Source organism: Eptatretus burgeri, chromosome 13 (assembly GCF_056783735.1).
Source record: "Eptatretus burgeri isolate ZD-2024b chromosome 13, Ebu_testis_v1, whole genome shotgun sequence".
Taxonomy (NCBI): Eukaryota; Metazoa; Chordata; class Myxini; order Myxiniformes; family Myxinidae; genus Eptatretus; species Eptatretus burgeri.
The window spans coordinates 19404434-19424737 of NC_140973.1; the positions used below are offsets into that span (position 1 = coordinate 19404434).

Here is a 20304-nt window from a genome sequence, read left to right on the forward strand (position 1 = left end):
AGTTGATGCCACATCCAAATTGTTCCCATTGCGTCGTCGCTGGTGGGCACACCTTACCTGGATGGTGGGTTTGGTGAAATTTTGCCTGAATATGCCACCTTTGCAGAGATTAAAGGAGAAGGCGCCCTGATTCTGCCAGCCCCGAGATGATTCCGATGAAAGTTGTCGAAATGTTCCGACCAAGTGACATACTTTTGGAGTTCTTACGTAAGAGCGGTTCGTGGACAGATCTAGGTAGCCAGGCCATGTGTTTGTCTGGATTCATTTTCATGCCAGATGTGTCGTGAGCTCACTGGCTCATTCGGGCTTTCTACTTGGCCAGCGTGCCGTGATCTCTACTCAGGATTTTATTCGTCATAACCCTTGTATAGAAAATCCCCTTGCAAATGCCTCCTAATTCAGTTTTTTTCTCTTCGGGCTACTGACAACATTGTGGATATGTGAGGGCATGTACAATGCCTAACCATAACCATAACCCTCACCGCCTAACCCTAACCCTAACAGCTGAATGTACATATTTGTTATGGCAGGAGTCACCATAGTAAAACGAAGGGAAATTGAAAAGAAAATAAATAAGGGAGGTGAAAAAGTTTGTTTGTTATTTCTTTACAGGAGTGAGGCGCAAGGTATGGAGGTGGAACAAACATCAAGGGAGTGAACGAACGGGAAACGAGGAGGGGAGGAAACACTGAAATTAGCAAGTGAGATGGTTGGGTTCGGAAAGATTGATGGGGAGGAAATGAAGATCATGGGTCAGAATAGGGGATGACAAGATATGGTGTTGTATTGTTTCCTTGAAGCCCTGAAGGGAGGAGTGAGACAGAACAACCTCTGGAAGATGGTTCCATAGATTGGACAAACAAAGAATGAGAGTTGAGGTGTGCAGTCAGCCTGGATTTTGGAGGTTGAACCAGAAGGGTGTTGACGGAAGAACGCGTGCATCCTGGAGTTGCTGTGCAGGGTTGGAGGTCAGAGATAGAGATTAGAGAGATATATGTTGGAGAAAACAGAGACCACTGACCTGCCTGCAATGTGAGAGCAATTCTGAACCTATGCTTCGACCTCGACACATGAGGTTCCAATAATGATGAGAGCTTTAGATTGCACAGTATCCAGGAGAGACGGTTGTGATGCTCAGGTACTAGCCCATAGCGCAGAGCTGTACTCCAATGAGCTACGGACTAAGGCCTTGTAGACTGAGAGGCACTCCAACGTTTCAAGGAAAGACTTGGATCGGCGGACGATGCCCAGTCCGTGGCTGACTGTGGAGGTCAACTTTGCTATGTGATTGGTCCAGGGAACGTCATGGCGGATGGGAAGGTCTGGAAATTCAAGAGACAGAACCTCTTCTCATGGGTGATGAAAGAATTTGCTAAATAGGTTCCTTTAATGATCATTCTGGAGCAATTCCAATGAGCCTCGCTCCTCTAAAGAAAAATACATTGGATGAGACTGCTAGATTTTCCATGATTAAAGAACATGTTCCATTTATCAGAGGCCAGAGTCTAATCATTTCCAAATAATCAGAAAGTGACGGAGCTGCTCTCTGCCTAGCAGAGGGATGGTCAGGTATGGGAGCATGTGCCAGAACAGCACGTCGCTGCGTCCACTTTCCACCGGTACTCCAGGGGCCTCCGTCTGGCCCATCCCCATCTCCTTGAGATGCCGGTCAACCTGTTGCAACCACAAGGCACGTGGTCAGCGCATTGGCCTCCTCCACTCACGAGACTCCCTCGCTGAGAGAATCTGGTGAGTAGATCATCAAGGGAGTGAACGAAGAGGGATGGTCATAGCAGAGGGATGGTCATACATTTGACAAATTGTGGAAACATCAGCACAAAGGAAGGGAGAGTTTTTTTTCTATAGCATCAGAGATGTTGCGTTAATATAGGTGAGGGACACGACTGGGCCCAAAACACTGCCTTGGGGAACTCCAGCCTCCACAGTAGAGGTTTCCATTGATGGCAACACGTTGACTGCGAGTGTGGAGGAAGGTGGCCTTCGATGCCACAGGTAGAGAGATTGATAACAAAGGCAAGCACAATAAATAATGATTGGAAGGGTTATGAGAAAGCTTGTTCTTGCCAAATGCATATTGGATTGTGGATCAATTTTGATTTGAGGCACCTAGTTGCGTCATAACTTCGGCGCGCCTGTGCCCCTGCGCGGTCGGGCAGGATTTTGGAATTTATTCAAGATGCCAGTACGTTAAAGGCAACGTCCATCGACGACCAGTGTTGGCATCGGTGGACGTGTCCATTGCCTCAATATCCTTCTGATCAACGGCACACACGTTGATGCCTCGCCCTGCGTGACAATTGAAAACTGGGACGAGATTCAAACCCGGGATAGACATCTCGGAGGTGAGTGCACACGTCTCCCAGCTAGCGACCTTGGCAGCCCACGAGAAAGGTGAAGAGAGAGAAGGTACACGTATGCGGAGCATATCAGGGGTAGGTGCCGATGTAAAAATTTGGCCACTTTGCGTACAGAACATGTAGATAGTCGCAATTAGCAACTACGTTGGCAATGCTTCAAATGTAATCAACAACTTGTTTTGTTCCATCGTCCGTGAGATTGATGACATATTGAAACGATGAATAAATATCACGGATGTTAGGAGGTGACGCAAGATTGTTCAGGGATCAATAAAGGTCCGTACAGGTTTGTCGCAACACCCGGGCAACACCCGTTTCACCAAAATTACAACGAGTTCATCGGTTCATTATTTTTAACGGCGGTATCAAGGGATCGCTCTGCTCACAGGAGCTGCCACGTGCGACGCAAGTTGGACCCCAGCAAGGTAGCAGTCCATGATATTCATGGAGTTTAAAAACAAACTTGTTGTTGTAAAACTTTTGGATGTAATTGACGAACTAGCCCGGAGCTCCTGGATTAAGATCACAGAGGGACAACACAACAGTAGAGCGGGCGACGGTGATTATCCGCGCAATTGGTTGGGTGGAGTCGATCACACAGTTTGCTTACTGCTGAGAGCCCCTCGTGATGTCTACCTCGGTTAGTGCTGATGGTCGGGCTACCTGCCATGGTGTCGTACATCGTACCACACGAAGTTGTGCAAAAAGAGGTGGGTGAATGATTTGCCCCATAAATTTCAACATTCGAGGGTCCAACGGTCTTTGCAGCCCCTCACGACGGTGGAAGGCCAGCAGCGATGGAAAACGAAGACACCACCCATTGCCACCCCAACTGGGACGGTCCACGGCCAAGCCATTAGAGCCATCATTAGCAGAACCTTTTGAAAACGGGCGACGCAGGTGGAAATTGTTTCACTGTCGCCACGACACAACGATCGTTGATACAAGTTCCTGAAAACTTCCAGCAAGTTGCTCTGTCGGTCAACGGAACACCTGCCGGATCGAATGCACCTGTAAAAAAGGTGTGCTTTGATCCCGTGATGCGGGAAGCGGGTTCTGCCGGTTCATCTCGGTCGAATCGCAGGTAGGGGCAGGTGTTGTGACCTCCGGAATGAGGATTGCACGGAGATCGGAAAAGATGTTGAATTTGTCAGGAGTCGTCTCGTCGAACTTGTGAAGTTTTCAAGCACAAGAAGAAAGTGGGATCGGAGAGAAGCTGGGGGGGTCCGTCGAGGATTGCGTGAAACACGGTTTCAAGAAAGTATTTCATGCAAACTTTCAGTTGTTTATTGCAACGACAAATATACCAGGGTTTGCAATTGTAAGTTTTTTTTTTTTTTAAACTCCCAACTCCAGGTGTCAGCAGAACAAGAGCTGTCACTAACAAAACAACCAACTCAGAGGAAGATTGTGCTATCGGTGATCTGGTAGAGATAGGTAGAGATCGGTAGAGATCGGTCGACCTGGGAGACACCATGAAGACGAGTGGAAAGCTGCGTCGCCTCATCTGCATGCTCGGTCTCACGTTCTCCTTCTTCGTGGTTGAGATGGTCGTGAGTCACGTCACCGAGTCCTTGGCGATGCTGTCGGACGCGTTCCACATGCTTTCGGACGTCCTCGCCCTCTCCGTTGGTCTGGTCGCCGTGTTGGTGTCTGCCCGGTCGGGCCCTTCGCAGCGCAACACCTTCGGGTGGGTCCGAGCCGAGGTGTTGGGTGCGGTGGTCAATGCCGTGTTTCTGGTGGCCCTTTGTCTCAGTATATCCCTCGAAGCTGTGCAGCGGTTGGTGGCGCCTCGTCCCGTCGAGCATCCGCTTCTGGTCGTCATCGTTGGTGCTGCCGGTCTACTCATCAACCTCGTCGGACTGTGTCTTTTCCAGGGTCAGGGGCACGGCCACGATGGTCTCGGTCAGGGTGAGCATCCATAGCGTTGTGAACACGTCCATTTCTCATCGATATTTACCTCTTCAACGATATATTAATTTACTTCCCCCCCCCCGCCCCCACAAACGACCCCCGAAGGAGGGTTCGAGGCTCTCGCTTTGTTACGAGTATCTGAGAAAAGAGTTTCTGTGACTCCGAAGGAAAAAGTGCGACCCCAAAACATGTCTGAACCGAGGACGACAGGTGTTGTTTTGCGTACGTAATAAACAGATACCGCGATCACAATGAGTTTGGAACATTTGAGAATTTCAACTTCATTGCGATCATTTAAATGTGATGCAACCAAAGGGTGGGGGTAGGGGTGGGGCGGGGTGGGGCGGTGTGGGAGTAGGGGTGGGGTGTTTCAAAATGTCCTCTCGGTCGGAATTCTCCTCCATTTTCAAAAATTAAATTATTACACAAACACGATTCACCAAACGGCTTTGCTCAATTCATAAATACCACGACTACTCCCGATGATACCACTGCGACTACTACCACGACGACTACTACCACGACGACTACTACCACGACGACTACTACCACGACGACTACTACCACTACGACTACCACCACGACGACTACTACCACGACGACTACTACCACTACGACTACTACCACCACGAAGACTACCACTGATACCACTACGACTAAAACCACGACGACTAATACCACCACAATGACTAATGAAGATATAATGTTTGGCAATAGTGGGAAAAGCCATCTATTTATTACATACGTGGGGTCTCAAATGGGAGATGAGGTTGATAAAACGAACATGGATGTTGTAATGGTTCGATATGAGGAAAGGGAGGAGGGGGAGGGGCAGAAGGAAGGTGAGGAGCACCTATGGAGCATGGATGGTGCATGGCTGGAGGTAATATCGGTGGAACATCGATGGAGCATGGGTGGAGTATGGATGGGGCATGGAAGGAGGATGGATGGGGGATGGGTGGAGCATGGATGGAGGATGGAAAGAGGATGGATGGAGCATGAGTGGAGTATGGATGGGGCATGGAAGGAGGATGGATGGAGTATGGATGGGGGATGGGTGGAGCATGGATGGAGGATGGAAGGAGGATGGAAGGAGGATGGATGGAGCATGAGTGGAGTATGGATGGGGCATGGAAGGAGGATGGATGGAGGGTGGAAGGAGCATGGGTGGAACATCGATGGAGCATGGGTGGGGCATGGAAGGAGGATGGATGGGGTAGGGATGGAGAATGGGTGGAGCATCGATGGAGTATGGATGGGGGATGGATGGAGGATGAAAGGAGGATGGATGGAGCATGAGTGGAGTATGGATGGGGCATGGAAGGAGGATGGATGGAGCATCATTACACGTAAGAAGAGGTGGTGGGGGAGATCCCCGCCATTTTGTGTCATTAACAACCAGATTACAGAAAAGCCAAAAAACGGATGAGTAAGCTTATAATAATCTGCAATCCGGTTTTTCCACCCAAAGTAAACCAATTATCAAAGAAAGCAACAGGTGACAACTGACATTAGAAAGCGACTTAAGGTCTCATCACGAGGTTTGTTTAAATAACACGTTTCGTTAATGTTTTGTTCTTAATTGTCGAAAAACAAAATCAACATTTAATGACTGATTATGAAATTAATATTAAAGAAAAACGATTTCTTGATAACTTCCACGGATTGTTCATTAAGAACCTGAATCTGTTATTTCGTGTTAATTCTTCTTAAATATTTACTTTATTCCTCAACAACATGGGCTGGGAGGAGGCCGATGGTCTCGGCCCTCGTCTCTAATGCCTAAAGGCCCGAGGCCCCCGAGGCCCCCCCGAGCCCCCCAAGCCTCTCATGCCAATAGGCCTGAGGTCCCCATAGCCCCCAATGCCTAAAGGCCCGAGGCCCCCCCAAGCCCCCCTAGCCTCTCGTGCCAATAGGCCTGAGGTCCCCATAGCCCCCAATGCCTAAAGGCCCGAGGCCCCCCTAGGCCCCCCGAGCCTCTTATGCCAATAGGCCTGAGGTCCCCATATCCCCCAATGCCTAAAGGCCCAAGGCCCCCTAGGCCCCCCGCGCCTCTTATGCCAATAGGCCTGAGGTCCCCCATATCCCCCAATGCCTAAAGGCCCAAGGCCCCCCTAGGCCCCCCGAGCCTCTTATGCCAATAGGCCTGAGGTCCCCATATCCCCCAATGCCTAAAGGCCCAAGGCCCAGCTTGGAGGTTTTGTATACTCAGACTCGTCTCGAAGTTGTCGAGCCCAGGTTAGAATCTCGACCCATAAACTTCCACCCCGGTGTGTCGCAGGTGACAGGTGATTCATCAATTTGTGTGCCTTGTCCCGTCTGCCCACATTAGTTGGTGGACGTTAAAGATCCCACGGTGTCCTTCACGAAGAGGAGGCGAGCTATCGCCGGCACGCTGGCCAGATTACAAATTCCTGGTCTGACTTGCTGTGTCGGAATGGTGACCCATCCTGAATTGTAACCCCAGCAATAAAAAAAAACTACTTCGGCACCACGACGCTCTGTGTAGACCATGGTTGATGATCTCTCTCAACAACATGTCTCTAACGCTCGACGGGGGCACACAGGATGGATGTTCTGCTCGGTGGGGTTGTGAGTGGGGGAGTCTGATGGGGGCCCATAAAGGCTGGTTTGGGTTTTCATCCCATGAACTTGTATGTTGTATCCATCCCATCCCTGTCGCCCTAGAAGTAACGGAAAACGAGAATGTGGAGGCCAAGGGAAACTCCACCATGAACATGCAAGCTGTGTTCCTGCACGTCATGGGTGATGCTCTCGGTTCACTCGCGGTGATCATCAATGCACTCGTCTACATGCACTTCAGGCGGACCTGCCGGCATGGGGACACCTGTTGGGTTTTGTACCTCGACCCATTGCTCAGTCTTGCAATCGTGGCCATTCTGCTGTCCACCGCACTACCCCTGCTCCGCAAGGCCGCGTTGGTGCTTCTGCAGGCTGTAAGTGTGACGACTGATCTGTACGATCCACATTATTACGTCTCAAGTTTTTTTTTTTTTTTCCATTGTGACGTTTTATCATCATTGTTAAGCATCCGTCTACATATTACGTACGGAGACCAGATACATTGTTGACCTCATCATCCCCTTCATTCCCGAAAGGTACCCAAACATGTGAGTGTTGATAGCTTGCGGAAGGACCTCGCAGCACTGCCAGGAGTATCAGCGGTGCACGAGCTGCACGTCTGGGAGCTCTCGGGTCCACTGCTCGTGGCCACGGCCCACGTCGCGGTCCATCCGGGACAGGGAGCCAACTTGTCGACAGTTGTGCATGAAGCGTGTAGTGTGCTGCGCAGCAAGGGAATATGTTTCCGCACCGTGCAGCCCGAGTGGGAACATGCACCAGTGCCTGCCGTGGATGGACACGGCAAAAGATCCAGGCACCATGACGGCAAACTTGGTGATGGATAACTTCATTGGATATCGGGAGGATGTTAATGGATTAAACGAAGCAAGAGAAATTGACAGCAGAAAGCAATGCTCCAAATGCTGTGAAAGCAAACACAAAAATTTACGGAAAATACAGGTTGGTGTAATAAATGATGGAGATCATCGCGCACACACCTGTGTAAACATCGAGAATACACCTGGCTTCATTACGTCCGCACAGTACTTGGGAGAAGGCAAGCAACACCCTTCAAACATGACCTCCACTCCACTCATCTGCCAATCTGGTACAAGGCTAAAAACTACCATTCCGTTCATCAGCCCATCTCGTTTTGACTGAGAAACCACCACTCCACTCATCTGCCAGCCCATTAATCACCATTCCACTCATCTGCCAGTCGATAAACCACCACTCCACTCATCTGCCAGCCCATTAATCACCACTCCACTCATCTGCCAATCTGGTACAAGGCTAAAAACTACCATTCCGTTCATCAGCCCATCTCGTTTTGACTGAGAAACCACCACTCCACTCATCTGCCAGCCCATTAATCACCACTCCACTCATCTGCCAACCTATAAACCACCACTCCACTCATCTGCCAGCCCATTAACCACCACTCCACTCATCTGCCAATCTGGTACAAGGCTAAAAACTACCATTCCGTTCATCAGCCCATCTCGTTTTGACTGAGAAACCACCACTCCACTCATCTGCCAGCCGAGAAACCACCACTCCACTCATCTGCCAGCCGAGAAACCACCACTCCACTCATCTGCCAGCCCATAAACCACCACTCCACTCATCTGCCAGCCCATAAATCACTACTCCACTCATCTGCCAGCCCATAAACCACCACTCCACTCATCTGCCAGCCCATAAACCACCACTCCACTCATCTGCCAGCCGATAAACCACCACTCCACTCATCTGCCAGCCCATAAATCACCACTCCACTCATCTGCCAGTTGATAAACCACCACTCCACTCATCTGCCAGCCCATAAACCACCACTCCACTCATCTGCCAGCCCATAAATCACCACTCCACTCATCTGACAGCCGAGAAACCACCACTCCACTTATCTGCCAGCCTATAAATCACCACTCCACTCATCTGCCAGCCGAGAAACCACCACTCCACTCATCTGCCAGCCCATAAATCACCACTCCACTCATCTGCCAGTTGATAAACCACCACTCCACTCATCTGCCAGCCCATAAATCACCACTCCACTCATCTGACAGCCGAGAAACCACCACTCCACTCATCTGCCAGCCTATAAATCACCACTCCACTCATCTGCCAGCCGAGAAACCACCACTCCACTCATCTGCCAGCCTATAAATCACCACTCCACTCATCTGCCAGCCTATAAACCACCATTCCTCATCTGCCAGCCTATACATCACCACTCCACTCATCTGCCAGCCTATAAACCACCATTCCTCATCTGCCAGCCTATAAATCACCACTCCACTCATCTGCCAGCCTATAAATCACCATTCCACTCATCTGCCAGCCTATAAACCACCATTCTTCATCTGCCAGCCTATAAATCACCACTCCACTCATCTGCCAGCCTATAAATCACCATTCCACTCATCTGCCAGCCTATAAACCACCATTCCTCATCTGCCAGCCTATAAATCACCACTCCACTCATCTGCCAGCCTATAAATCACCACTCCACTCATGTGCCAGCCTATAAATCACCATTCCACTCATCTGCCAGCCTATAAATCACCATTCCACTCATCTGCCAGCCTATAAACCACCATTCTTCATCTGCCAGCCTATAAATCACCACTCCACTCATCTGCCAGCCTATAAATCACCATTCCACTCATCTGCCAGCCTATAAACCACCATTCCTCATCTGCCAGCCTATAAATCACCACTCCACTCATCTGCCAGCCTATAAATCACCACTCCACTCATCTGCCAGCCTATAAATCACCACTCCACTCATGTGCCAGCCTATAAACCACCACTCCACTCATCTGCCAGCCTATAAATCACCATTCCACTCATCTGCCAGCCTATAAACCACCATTCCTCATCTGCCAGCCTATAAATCACCACTCCACTCATCTGCCAGTTGATAAACCACCAGTCTGCTCATCTGCCACTCGATAAACCAATACTCCGCTCATCTGCCAGCCTGTAAATCACCACTCCGCTCATCGGCCAATCTGGTATTAAGCCATTTCGCCAACATGACATAAATATACATGGCAAGTTGGAGGTGACAAAAAACGGGTTGGTGGGAATTAAAACCGGGTTATTTATTTATTAGACTCGATCGGAAGTGATTACTACGTGTGCAATCCCAGAGGATTGTGACGTGTCTTTCAGTGAGAGAAAGCTCATGACGCCACAAAGCCAATTGAATCGAGGGGGACATTGCGTGTTGGCTGCAGGTCGCTCCAGGGGTGTGTATGTTCCATTACCAATCAACTTGTAGAGCGCTTGCCAAGTGCTTAAGCAATCAAGCAAGCACCCCAACGAAACGCTGGCTTCTTGGTAAACCGAACAGACCTCGGCTGTGCTCTATTATCAATAAGCTTGCTATCGCTTGGGGTGGAATGCTTGCTTGAGTGCTTAAGCCACTAATCTTAGTAAATGAACGCATCCCAGGTCTAACAGTCTGTGTGTCTGTCAATCCTTGCGAATGGAATCGAAACGAAACATTGCGTTTTTAAAATGGATCAAACTTTCCATCCATTACGGGTTTTGATGATACGAGAACGGGTCAAACCCGTGAAATCCGGTTCACTTATCATCGATGCATCGATCAAATTTTATAATACTCGTGCGTGGCCGTACGTGCAAAAAAAATTTTTTTTTTAAATTAAAAAAAAACTTTCAAACAACACACAGGCCGTTCTGTTGCCAGAAACAAACACACAGGCCGTTCCTTCGCTCTCGCGTGCCCGTACGTGCGTGGCCGTACATGCAAAAAAACTAAAATAAAACTCAAACAACCACACAGGCCGTTCCTTCGCTCTCATAAACGACGACTGGATTGGGGCATTGTGTTTATCTATAGTGTGCATAAGAAATCGAGAAATTATTAGAATACATCAAGTCATCACTATCCGGAAGTCCGTACGTTGTAACCCGTAATGGGGAATGCGGCTGAAGATCTCTTCCCCAATGGCCACGCCTATGCAGCAACGTGTCCTGTCATTGGTAACTAAATGGCGCCCTTTACCCATCGGCCACGCCTACGCAGCACCGTGTCCTGTCATTGGTTGGTAAATAAATGGCCATAACTTGGGAACCACTTGTCCGATTAATATCAAACCTCGAAAAGGCACATCCTCAGGTCCCCAGCAATATACCTGGCAAGTTTCAATTAGATCGGACCAGTGGTTGTCGAGAAACAGCGGTCACAGACACACACACACACACACACACACACACACACACACACACACACACACACACACACACATTGCTGGAATTATAGATAGATAATCAGACACACACACACACACACACACACACACACACACACACACACACACACACACACACACACACACACACACGTCTGGGGCTTTCTGAATTAAAATGTTAATTTCTTTCTTGTACCGTTTTACTAATAAAGAATCGAAATGTTGATATTTGAGATAACGAAGAACTTGTGTCATGATTGCAGTCACAGGTTGTTATTCCTGAATTTCTGAATAACAACCCTGAGTTGATAATTATGTGTTTGGATTTTTGATATCGGACCTAAAACAATGGAGTTAAGTGTAGGAAGGTGTTTTATACCCAGTCAATACTGCTCAAAGAAAGGGTGGTGTATAAAAATATTGTCAGTATCACCGATATGATTACATATCGATATGGTTGCTGACTGTGAATGCAAATTAACCAAAACAAAATCTGCAGTGAAGAATAATATCAAATCTGAACTCAACAGTGCCGTAGGAGATTCATATTTATGTAAATTAAAAACATCCGCAGCCTGGTGGGGGATAGTGCGGTCGGTGCCCCCTTTTTGGGGGGCCAATGACCTGACCCTGGGTACTGCCAACATGAATGCAATGCCAAGTGCTGCCAAGTGGAGATTGGCCCAGGGGTGTGGAATTGTATAGAAATCAGAGGCTTCGCAGACACAAACATACACACACAAACAAACACACACACACACACAAACACACACAGTCACAAACACACACACACACACACACACACACACACACACACACACACACAATCCTTATTGAATACTGCACCAGCAAATACTACCTGTCACTTTGCTGACGGGAATATTAAGAGGGGAGGATGAGTAACAAGGAAGGGAAAGGAGGGAGTGAGGGTGAGGTACTGCCTATCTATAGCGTCTGCCAGATCTGTGTCTATATTTTCAGAGGTTTCATGAGGTGTTCGACAAAGAATCAAAGGAAATCTGGTAAAAAAAAACAGACTTTAAAAAAAAAAAAGCTACAACGTTTGCGTGGACCCTGAACCGATGTACCACGTGACGTGCACACAGACGAGCAGGCAATATGGCGGATTTTCTGCAATGTTTATTTCACGGGCGATTGAACTTTGCGATATCTCCAGGTTTGTTCTGCATTAAGCTGCAACTCTTTTGTAGATTAAGGCATTTTATTTAATTAATTCATTTTATTTAATTAACTGCTGTGTGCACGGTGAAGATGGGCTTTAAAGTTAAAGGGATCCTTTATGGTATGCAGTGACAACCTGGCCAACCATTCCTTATCAACCATTTAATTGAAGTGCTTGTATGAATGCTTAAACCACTTGCTGAGCACTCATTGTCGATAGCGGTACCGCGCTACTTCATTTGGAGTGAATTGTTCACTCTCTGCGGACACTTTTGTCACACCACGTCATTCAGAGCGAGTGGTTCGTGCTCCGTCACACTGAGCAAGTGGTTCGTGCTCTGTCACCCTGAGCAAGTGGTTCGTGCTCTGTCACCCTGAGCAAGTGGTCCGTGCTCTGTCACCCTGAGCAAGTGGTTCGTGCTCTGTCACCCTGAGCAAGTGTTTCGTGCTCTGTCACCCTGAGCAAGTGGTTCGTGCTCTGTCACCCTGAGCAAGTGGTTCGTGCTCTGTCACCCTGAGCAAGTGGTTCGTGCTCTGTCACCCTGAGCAAGTGGTTCGTGCTCTGTCACCCTGAGCAAGTGGTTCGTGCTCCGTTACCCTGAGCGAGTGGTTCGTGCTCTGTCACCCTGAGCAAGTGGTTCGTGCTCCGTTACCCTGAGCGAGTGGTTTGTGCTCTGTCACCCTGAGCGAGTTGTTCATGCTCCGTTACCCTGAGTGAGTGGTTCGTGCTCCGTAACCCTGAGGGAGTGGTTCGTGCTCCGTCACTATGAGTGAGTGATTCGTGTTCCATCACCCTGAGCGAGTTATTCATGCTCCTTCACCCTGAGTGAGTGGTTCGTGCTCCGTCACCCTGAGTGAGTGGTTGGTGCTTCGTCACCCTGAGCGAGTGCTTCGTGCTCCATTACCCTGAGCGAGTTATTCATGCTCGGTCACCCTGAGCGAGTGGTTCGTGCTCTGTCACCCTGAGCGAGTGGTTCGTGCTCTGTCACCCTGAGCAAGTGGTTCGTGCTCTGTCACCCTGAGCGAGTGGTTCGTGCTCTGTCACCCTGAGCGAGTGGTTCGTGCTCTGTCACCCTGAGCGAGTGGTTCGTGCTCTGTCACCCTGAGCAAGTGGTTCGTGCTCTGTCACCCTGAGCAAGTGGTTCGTGCTCTGTCACCCTGAGCAAGTGGTTCGTGCTCTGTCACCCTGAGCAAGTGGTTCGTGCTCTGTCACCCTGAGCAAGTGGTTCATGCTCTGTCACCCTGAGCAAGTGGTTCGTGCTCCGTTACCCTGAGCGAGTGGTTCGTGCTCCGTTACCCTGAGCGAGTGGTTCGTGCTCTGTCACCCTGAGCGAGTTGTTCATGCTCCGTTACCCTGAGTGAGTGGTTCGTGCTCCGTAACCCTGAGGGAGTGGTTCGTGCTCCGTCACTATGAGTGAGTGCTTCGTGCTCTATCACCATGAGTGAGTGATTCGTGTTCCATCACCCTGAGCGAGTTATTCATGCTCCTTCACCCTGAGTGAGTGGTTCGTGCTCCGTCACCCTGAGTGAGTGGTTGGTGCTTCGTCACCCTGAGCGAGTGCTTCGTGCTCCATCACCATGAGTGAGTGGTTCGTGCTCCATTACCCTGAGCGAGTTATTCATGCTCGGTCACCCTGAGCAAGTGGTTCATGCTCCGTTACCCTGAGTGAGTGGTTCGTGCTCCGTCACCCTGAGTGAGTGGTTGGTGCTTCGTCACCCTGAGCGAGTGCTTCGTGCTCCATCACCATGAGTGAGTGGTTGGTGCTCCATCACCCTGAGCGAGTGGTTCGTGCTCTGTCACCCTGAGCAAGTGGTTCATGCTCCGTTACCCTGAGTGAGTGGTTCGTGCTCCGTAACCCTGAGGGAGTGGTTCGTGCTCCGTCACCATGAGTGAGTGCTTCGTGCTCCATCACCCTGAGCTAGTTATTCATGCTCCATCACCCTGAGTGAGTGGTTCGTGCTCCGTAACCCTGAGGGAGTGGTTCGTGCTCCGTCACTATGAGTGAGTGCTTCGTGCTCCATCACCATGAGTGAGTGATTCGTGTTCCATCACCCTGAGCGAGTTATTCATGCTCCTTCACCCTGAGTGAGTGCTTCGTGCTCCATCACCATGAGTGAGTGGTTCGTGCTCCATTACCCTGAGCGAGTTATTCATGCTCGGTCACCCTGAGTGAGTGGTTGGTACTCCATCACCCTGAGCGAGTGGTTCGTGCTATATATACTGTATATTGTTGCGGTTCTCGGAACCGTATGCATACAACAGATAGGTGTCCCGAGACAGTTATGCCAGTAATATACATGCAGATAGACCCCTTCCTTTTGTTTAGTGGTAAGACAAGGGAGTGTGTTGCGATGGTCTAATCGTTTGTTTATTAAATCATTTTTCCCTTTTTATTTCATCCTCACTCTTTTTCTTTTCTGAGGAAAAATCCGCGACGTGCGCCTTGGGCTGGACTAGCGCTTTGAGCATCCACTGTCTACCCAAAACCAGACATGTGCGGCGAGTCACGTATGCTTTAGCACCCAAGTGGGCGGGCTGGACCGGCGTCTGCCTGAAACCTGGCCCAGGCTGGCAGACCACGTGAGGGGTCGGGGTCAGTCAGAATGCCAACTCAGGCGATGACGTCGGATTCGGCATGGCCCCTCCCCCGAGCTCCTGGCTCTATAAAGCACGGAGAAGTCCTCCGTGAAAGTGTGAGTTGTGTTCGGTGTGGGTGTTCTTCATGCGGAGTGTTCCTGCTACTTCACTCTGCCCACGTCTCGCCTCGACGAACCGCCTCCTGCCTGGTCACACCTACTGCTCCACCCTCGCCCTCTGCACTCCGCCCTTCTCCACTCAAGAACACGATCTCCACACATGCGGCTGTGGCCAGAACAACGCGACTATTGTCGGGTACCGCACCACGGAGCATCCCTCCCCCGAAACGCCCAGGTACCAAAAGCTATAACCTCAACTCCCCTCCCTCACTGGCTACAAAAGTCCCTTTTCATTGGGGTTTCCTTTTCTGTGTGTGTGTCTGAATGTGCTGGCGCCTGTCCGTTAAGTAAGCCTGTAGAAGATCCTGATTGATTTTGCTGTTAATAATCTCATGGCAAGTCTGCACTGTCTGCTTTAGTAAGTTGCTTGTATTATTGTCGCAACCCCCATACCTCTCTCCTCTTTCCCTGCATTACATACCCAATAAATCTTGTCGTACCACATATTTTTCCTTGCTTGCTGTTAATAAATAATTGTCATTGGGAATGTTCCCAGTTCACCTTTATCTTTTCTCTCATCGGTCCAGCAATGGTTCGAGTCTAAGTTTAGCCGGGTCTTTATTCACAACGATCCATTCCTTCTAGCCGGTACGTCCTTGGCAGTGTCGCTCGGCTGCATCCAATCCGGAAAAGTGATCCGGTTCGGACAAGGCGTACCGAGGGCGTGGTTCCCCGGTAATTAAACCACGTGGTTAATTAGGTAACCCAATTCCATAGACGGGAGGACCCTAGGTCACGCGGTTGAGTTATTAGCGTCCACAGTCGGTTAAGCGACCCGCCGCGTCACGGAGTTTTCCGTGTACGACGGCCTCCAATTCCGGGGAGTCTTGTGGGAATCGACGTGGCTTCCCCGCCTAGTGGTCTTCTTACCCGACCCCGCCGGCCCGCAACAATATATATATATATATATATATATATATATATATATATATATATATATATATATATATATATATATATATACATACATACATATACATTGTTGCGGTGACAATATATATATATATATATATATATATATATATATATATATATATATATATATATATATATATATATATATATATATATATATATATATATATATATACAGCCTGGTGTTGGCGCAGTGGTTGGGGCAGCGGCTTGGGATCCAAAAGGTCCTGAGTTCAAGCCCTGTTGAGCCACTGAATTAATACACCAGGGGGTTGACTCAGCCTGTCATCCTTCCGAGGTTGGCAAAATGAGAACCAGTATACTGGGCCGGTATATATCCCGGTTAAAATAGGTGTACCATATCCCTGTCTCGTAAGAGGCGACCAGGGTTGCGTCAGGAAGGGCATCCGGCGTAAAACATGTGCCAAATCACTATGCGGATCATACGGATGACCGCTGTGGCGACCCCTTACGGGAGCAGCCGAAAGAAGAAGAAGAAGATACAGATATATATATATATATATATATATATATATATATATATATATATATATATATATATATATATGTATATGTATGTATATAATATATATATATATATATATATATATATATATATATATATATATATATATATATATATATATATATATATAGTTACGAATTTGGAATTTGATTGTACAGAACATACAGGTTCCTTTAGTCAGCTATGTCGATAAGTGCTTGTTCCCAAGATAGCTCACCTTCCATTGTTTAAATGTTCAGAAATCGATTGGATGCGCTGCGGATCGATTTAATAGTTAGGGAACGAACAATGGAGACATCCCTCCCCCTCTTCTGCGAAGAGCAAGAATAACCCTGCCGTCCTGTGACTCATGATGTCAACAACTCCCTCCCACCCGTGGATAAGCGGGGGATGGAGCACGAGGGCATGAGTCATGAGTCACGCTGGGAGCGGGGGAAGGGCGGGAGAAGGATAAGAGGAGATCTTCTCTTTGTTCGTGTTGGGAAGTGGATGAGTAAGCTTTTTGCTTCGGCAGAGAGTAACCGTTCAGCAGACCTTCGGGTCCTGTTTGGCTTGGGTTAGGGTTGAGGCCTTCCCAAGCTTTTTGCTTCGGCTGGCTTTGTGAGCTTCGGCTGAGAAAGTTAAGCCGGTCGCTCGGCTCGAGCTGTGAGTGGTGGCTTCGTCTTCTTGGTTTGTGGAGCTCTTTGTTCTCCATTTTGGTTCCCGGCTTGGTGCGACTCTTCGACCTCTTCGTGGAGGTGGTTCCTCGGGGAAGCGACGCATCAACGGGAAGGATTGGCGCCTCGTCTCACCAGCACATGTTGAGAAGCGCGGGAGGATTCGCGGGAGCTCGGGAAGGATCGCAGCTCACGGCGATTGGATCCAGCTTGCTCTCGCTGGAGCCCGGGTCCGAACAACTTCAAGACTACATGAGGTGGAGAGGTTCGAGATAGGTTCTGGGTTTCAGCTCACCTGTCCTCCGAGCTGAAGTCCGTTATTAAAGGCCTCTGCCACCATTTCTTGGGTGTGTGTGTGTGCGTACGTGTCTCAGTGGGCCCGTCTAATAAGTAGGAAATTATTAAGTGCTTTGTGTGCTGTAAATGTTTGCATTGCATTTCGTATAAACGGTCGTAGTTCTTTTGTCGTGCTTTTGTTGCTTGTATAATTGCATACGTGTTTTGCCTTGTTCAATTGCATACGTGCTTTATTATAATAAATGTCCTTGTGTGAATGTAAACCTGTTCATTGCGTCCATTCACTCATTGAACTGCCCCATCTTGCACTCGGAATATAGTTGGTTTTTAAATAGCCGGTAAAGTGATCGGGTCCAAAAGGACTGCGCGATAATACCCCGCTCGGTTATCCCAAAAGGAAGCGAGCTGCTTAAGCCGCTCGTTTCCAAGCGGTCCCGTTGAGGTACAATCTCTCGGTAACCTACCCGCGCGAATAATTAGGTAAATCGAAGATTTGGCGATCGGACCCTGTAGCGCGGGTAGAGTGTGGACAAGGTTGTGGTGTGGTGAAAAACACACCTGTGGCTGGTTTCCAGCGTTGATCCGGAAAGCCGCGACTGGATTGTCCGTCCGGTAGGCGAAGCGACCGCTATTGGTTAGACGCGGTCGTTCGCACGCCGACGGGCGGGAAATCTACAACACTGGTGTCAGGACGTGGGGTACAGATTCATTCCCTCCACACTAAATTAACGGAACCGGATCAAGGGTTTGCAAGGCGACCCTCCGGTTCCGTTAAATTCCGAGTTTAAATTATTTCCGATACGCAAGATGGCAGTTCAAGGCGAACGGCAGCAGGGGGTAATGAATTTAGAAATGTTAGAAATCATGGCTCAGGGCGAAATAACCATGCAGGACACTCCCATTATGCAGGTTGACTATTCCCCACAAATAAATGCAGAATCCGCAATGAGCGCAGCGGTGGTGGCCGCGGTGTATGACACCCTCCCCTCCTCCGTTAAAATCCCTCCCCGGCCCCCAGTGAAACCGTGACCGACCGAGGCGATTCGGCTTCGTCGGGTTCGGCTGAGATCAGCCAAGTGGGGGAATTGTTAATGCGGATGATGCTGTCTATAAAAGAGATGAAGGATAACATGGCCACAAAAGATGGCATGAAAACGAATGTGCAACAAATGGGAAACGATATGAAAGAGGAAATGAAAGAAATGCGGGGTGAAATGCAGCGCATGGGGCTGAATCATTGAGCTGGGCAAAAGGCAATAATGGCGGTTGCGAGGAGCGAAACGCGGGCAGTGGAGCTCAAAATGGCGGTGCCACGTGCTGGAGCTAGCGAGCTGAGGGGGAGTGTGGACTGTGTCGGTTCCGCAGTGGAGGACAAAATAATACGGGAGACGTGTTGGACGAGGCTCGTAATGGCAGAGAGAGAGTGACGGTGACGGAGAGAGAAAAATTAAAAAGGGAGACCGAAACGTGTAAGACGAGACACGAGGTGACGACGGCAGAAATAATAGTGGAAACGAAGGAAACGAACAAGGTGACGGAAACGCAAATAGTCACGGAAACTAAGAGACGGGAGATAGAGGATGAATTGGACGCGGTGGAAGAAACTAAAGACGACCACACACATGTTGAGTTAGCGAGGGATCATGGGCGAGCTGGCGGACGGTGTCGTGACCCGGTGCAAGCACCCGGATAGCCTCCTTCAGGAATGAGGGGAGGGAATATGCCCCCTTGAGGCGGATCTCGACCAGGTGGGTCCGGTCGTGCCGAGCGAGTAAGGAGGGGCGAGTGCTGTGAACGGGTGCACGCGGAGCTTGGGGGTTATGGAAACCCCGGGACCCCTTGTGGTGGTGCTAATTCCCAGCGTGGTTGTTCCGGTGTGTGTGTTGTCGAAATGTGTGTTTGCGAGTGTGCCGAAATGCGTGCTTTCCAGCACGCGTGGTGTGTATGAAGCACCGTGTGTGGATGAAACACCGCGTGTGGATGAAGCACCGCGTGTGGATGAAGCACCGCGTGTGGATGAAGCACCGCGTGTGGATGAAGCACCGTGTGTGGATGAAACACCGTGTGTGGATGAAGCACCGCATGTGGATGAAACACCGTGTGTGACAGGAACCGCGTGTGTGAGTAGTATGGTGTGTGTGAGTGAGAGAGACCGCGTGTGTGAGGTGGCGGTATAAGAGGGAGATGGCGGTTAGCATGCGGGAGACTGCAACCGCATGTCCTAGTGTAATGGTGAGGTGTGTGAGCGTCGTGGCACGCAGGAGTGTGCGCGTTGAATGGCAACGACGACTGCGACAGATGAGGGACAAAGCCGGGTAGCGGCCGTAGCTGTTTTGAGGACCGTGCCGGATTGGCACAGCAGCGAGCGTGGGGTCCTGGCACGTGCAACGCACAAGGCCGCCACGTGCGCGCCTGCGGGAGTGAAACCCGGTCCGGAAACGCACCCGGTGGATGTTAGCCGATCCCGCGGACGGACAGAAGGTAGGCTGGACAATGGATTTTGACCGGACGGGTTCTCCATGCGAGCGTGATTGTAAAGCTCCGACGAGCAGAGCACATGTGTTCGTGTGGGAAACCCCTCGAACGTGGGGCTTGCTTTGGGATGCGCAGTGACGTCGTGGCTGCATGGTTGAAATCCAGCAGAAGGGAATCCCTGCCGGATGTTACCATCCGAGGAGGGATGAGGTGAGCGAAGCGCGAGCAGCTGCCATGACGTCACGGGGAAAGAGCGCAGGCTGCGAGTTTCCGCGCTGGTGGGCGTAAAGAAAAAAAAAGAAGTAAAGCGAGCCTCGCCACTTCGAGTGGACATGAGCCCCAGGCAGGGGGTGGAAGACCCCCTTGCTTGGGGGCACAGGAACTACTAGTTAGGG

The 20304-nt window shown here is 49.7% G+C and overlaps 1 protein-coding gene across 1 annotated transcript; it reads left to right on the forward strand.

Annotated features, from left to right (window-relative positions):
* The first annotated feature begins 3157 nt into the window (after positions 1 to 3157).
* SLC30A1 (solute carrier family 30 member 1) lies at positions 3158 to 8129 on the forward strand. Its single transcript, XM_085850710.1, has 3 exons — positions 3158 to 4289; positions 6981 to 7249; positions 7412 to 8129. Exons 1-3 carry the CDS (start codon positions 3854 to 3856, stop codon positions 7718 to 7720), a joined length of 1014 nt encoding a protein of 337 aa, XP_085706836.1. The 5' UTR covers positions 3158 to 3853; the 3' UTR covers positions 7721 to 8129.
* The last annotated feature ends 12175 nt before the right edge of the window (positions 8130 to 20304 follow it).

Bases quoted from the DNA above. Each gene is read 5' to 3' on its own strand.
- SLC30A1 (XM_085850710.1), top strand. From the start codon at position 3,854: ATGAAGACGAGTGGAAAGCTGCGTCGCCTCATCTGCATGCTCGGTCTC. The intron at 4,290-6,980 runs GTGAGCATCCAT...CTGTCGCCCTAG, and splicing joins CCACGATGGTCTCGGTCAGG to AAGTAACGGAAAACGAGAAT. The intron at 7,250-7,411 runs GTAAGTGTGACG...CATTCCCGAAAG, and splicing joins CGTTGGTGCTTCTGCAGGCT to GTACCCAAACATGTGAGTGT.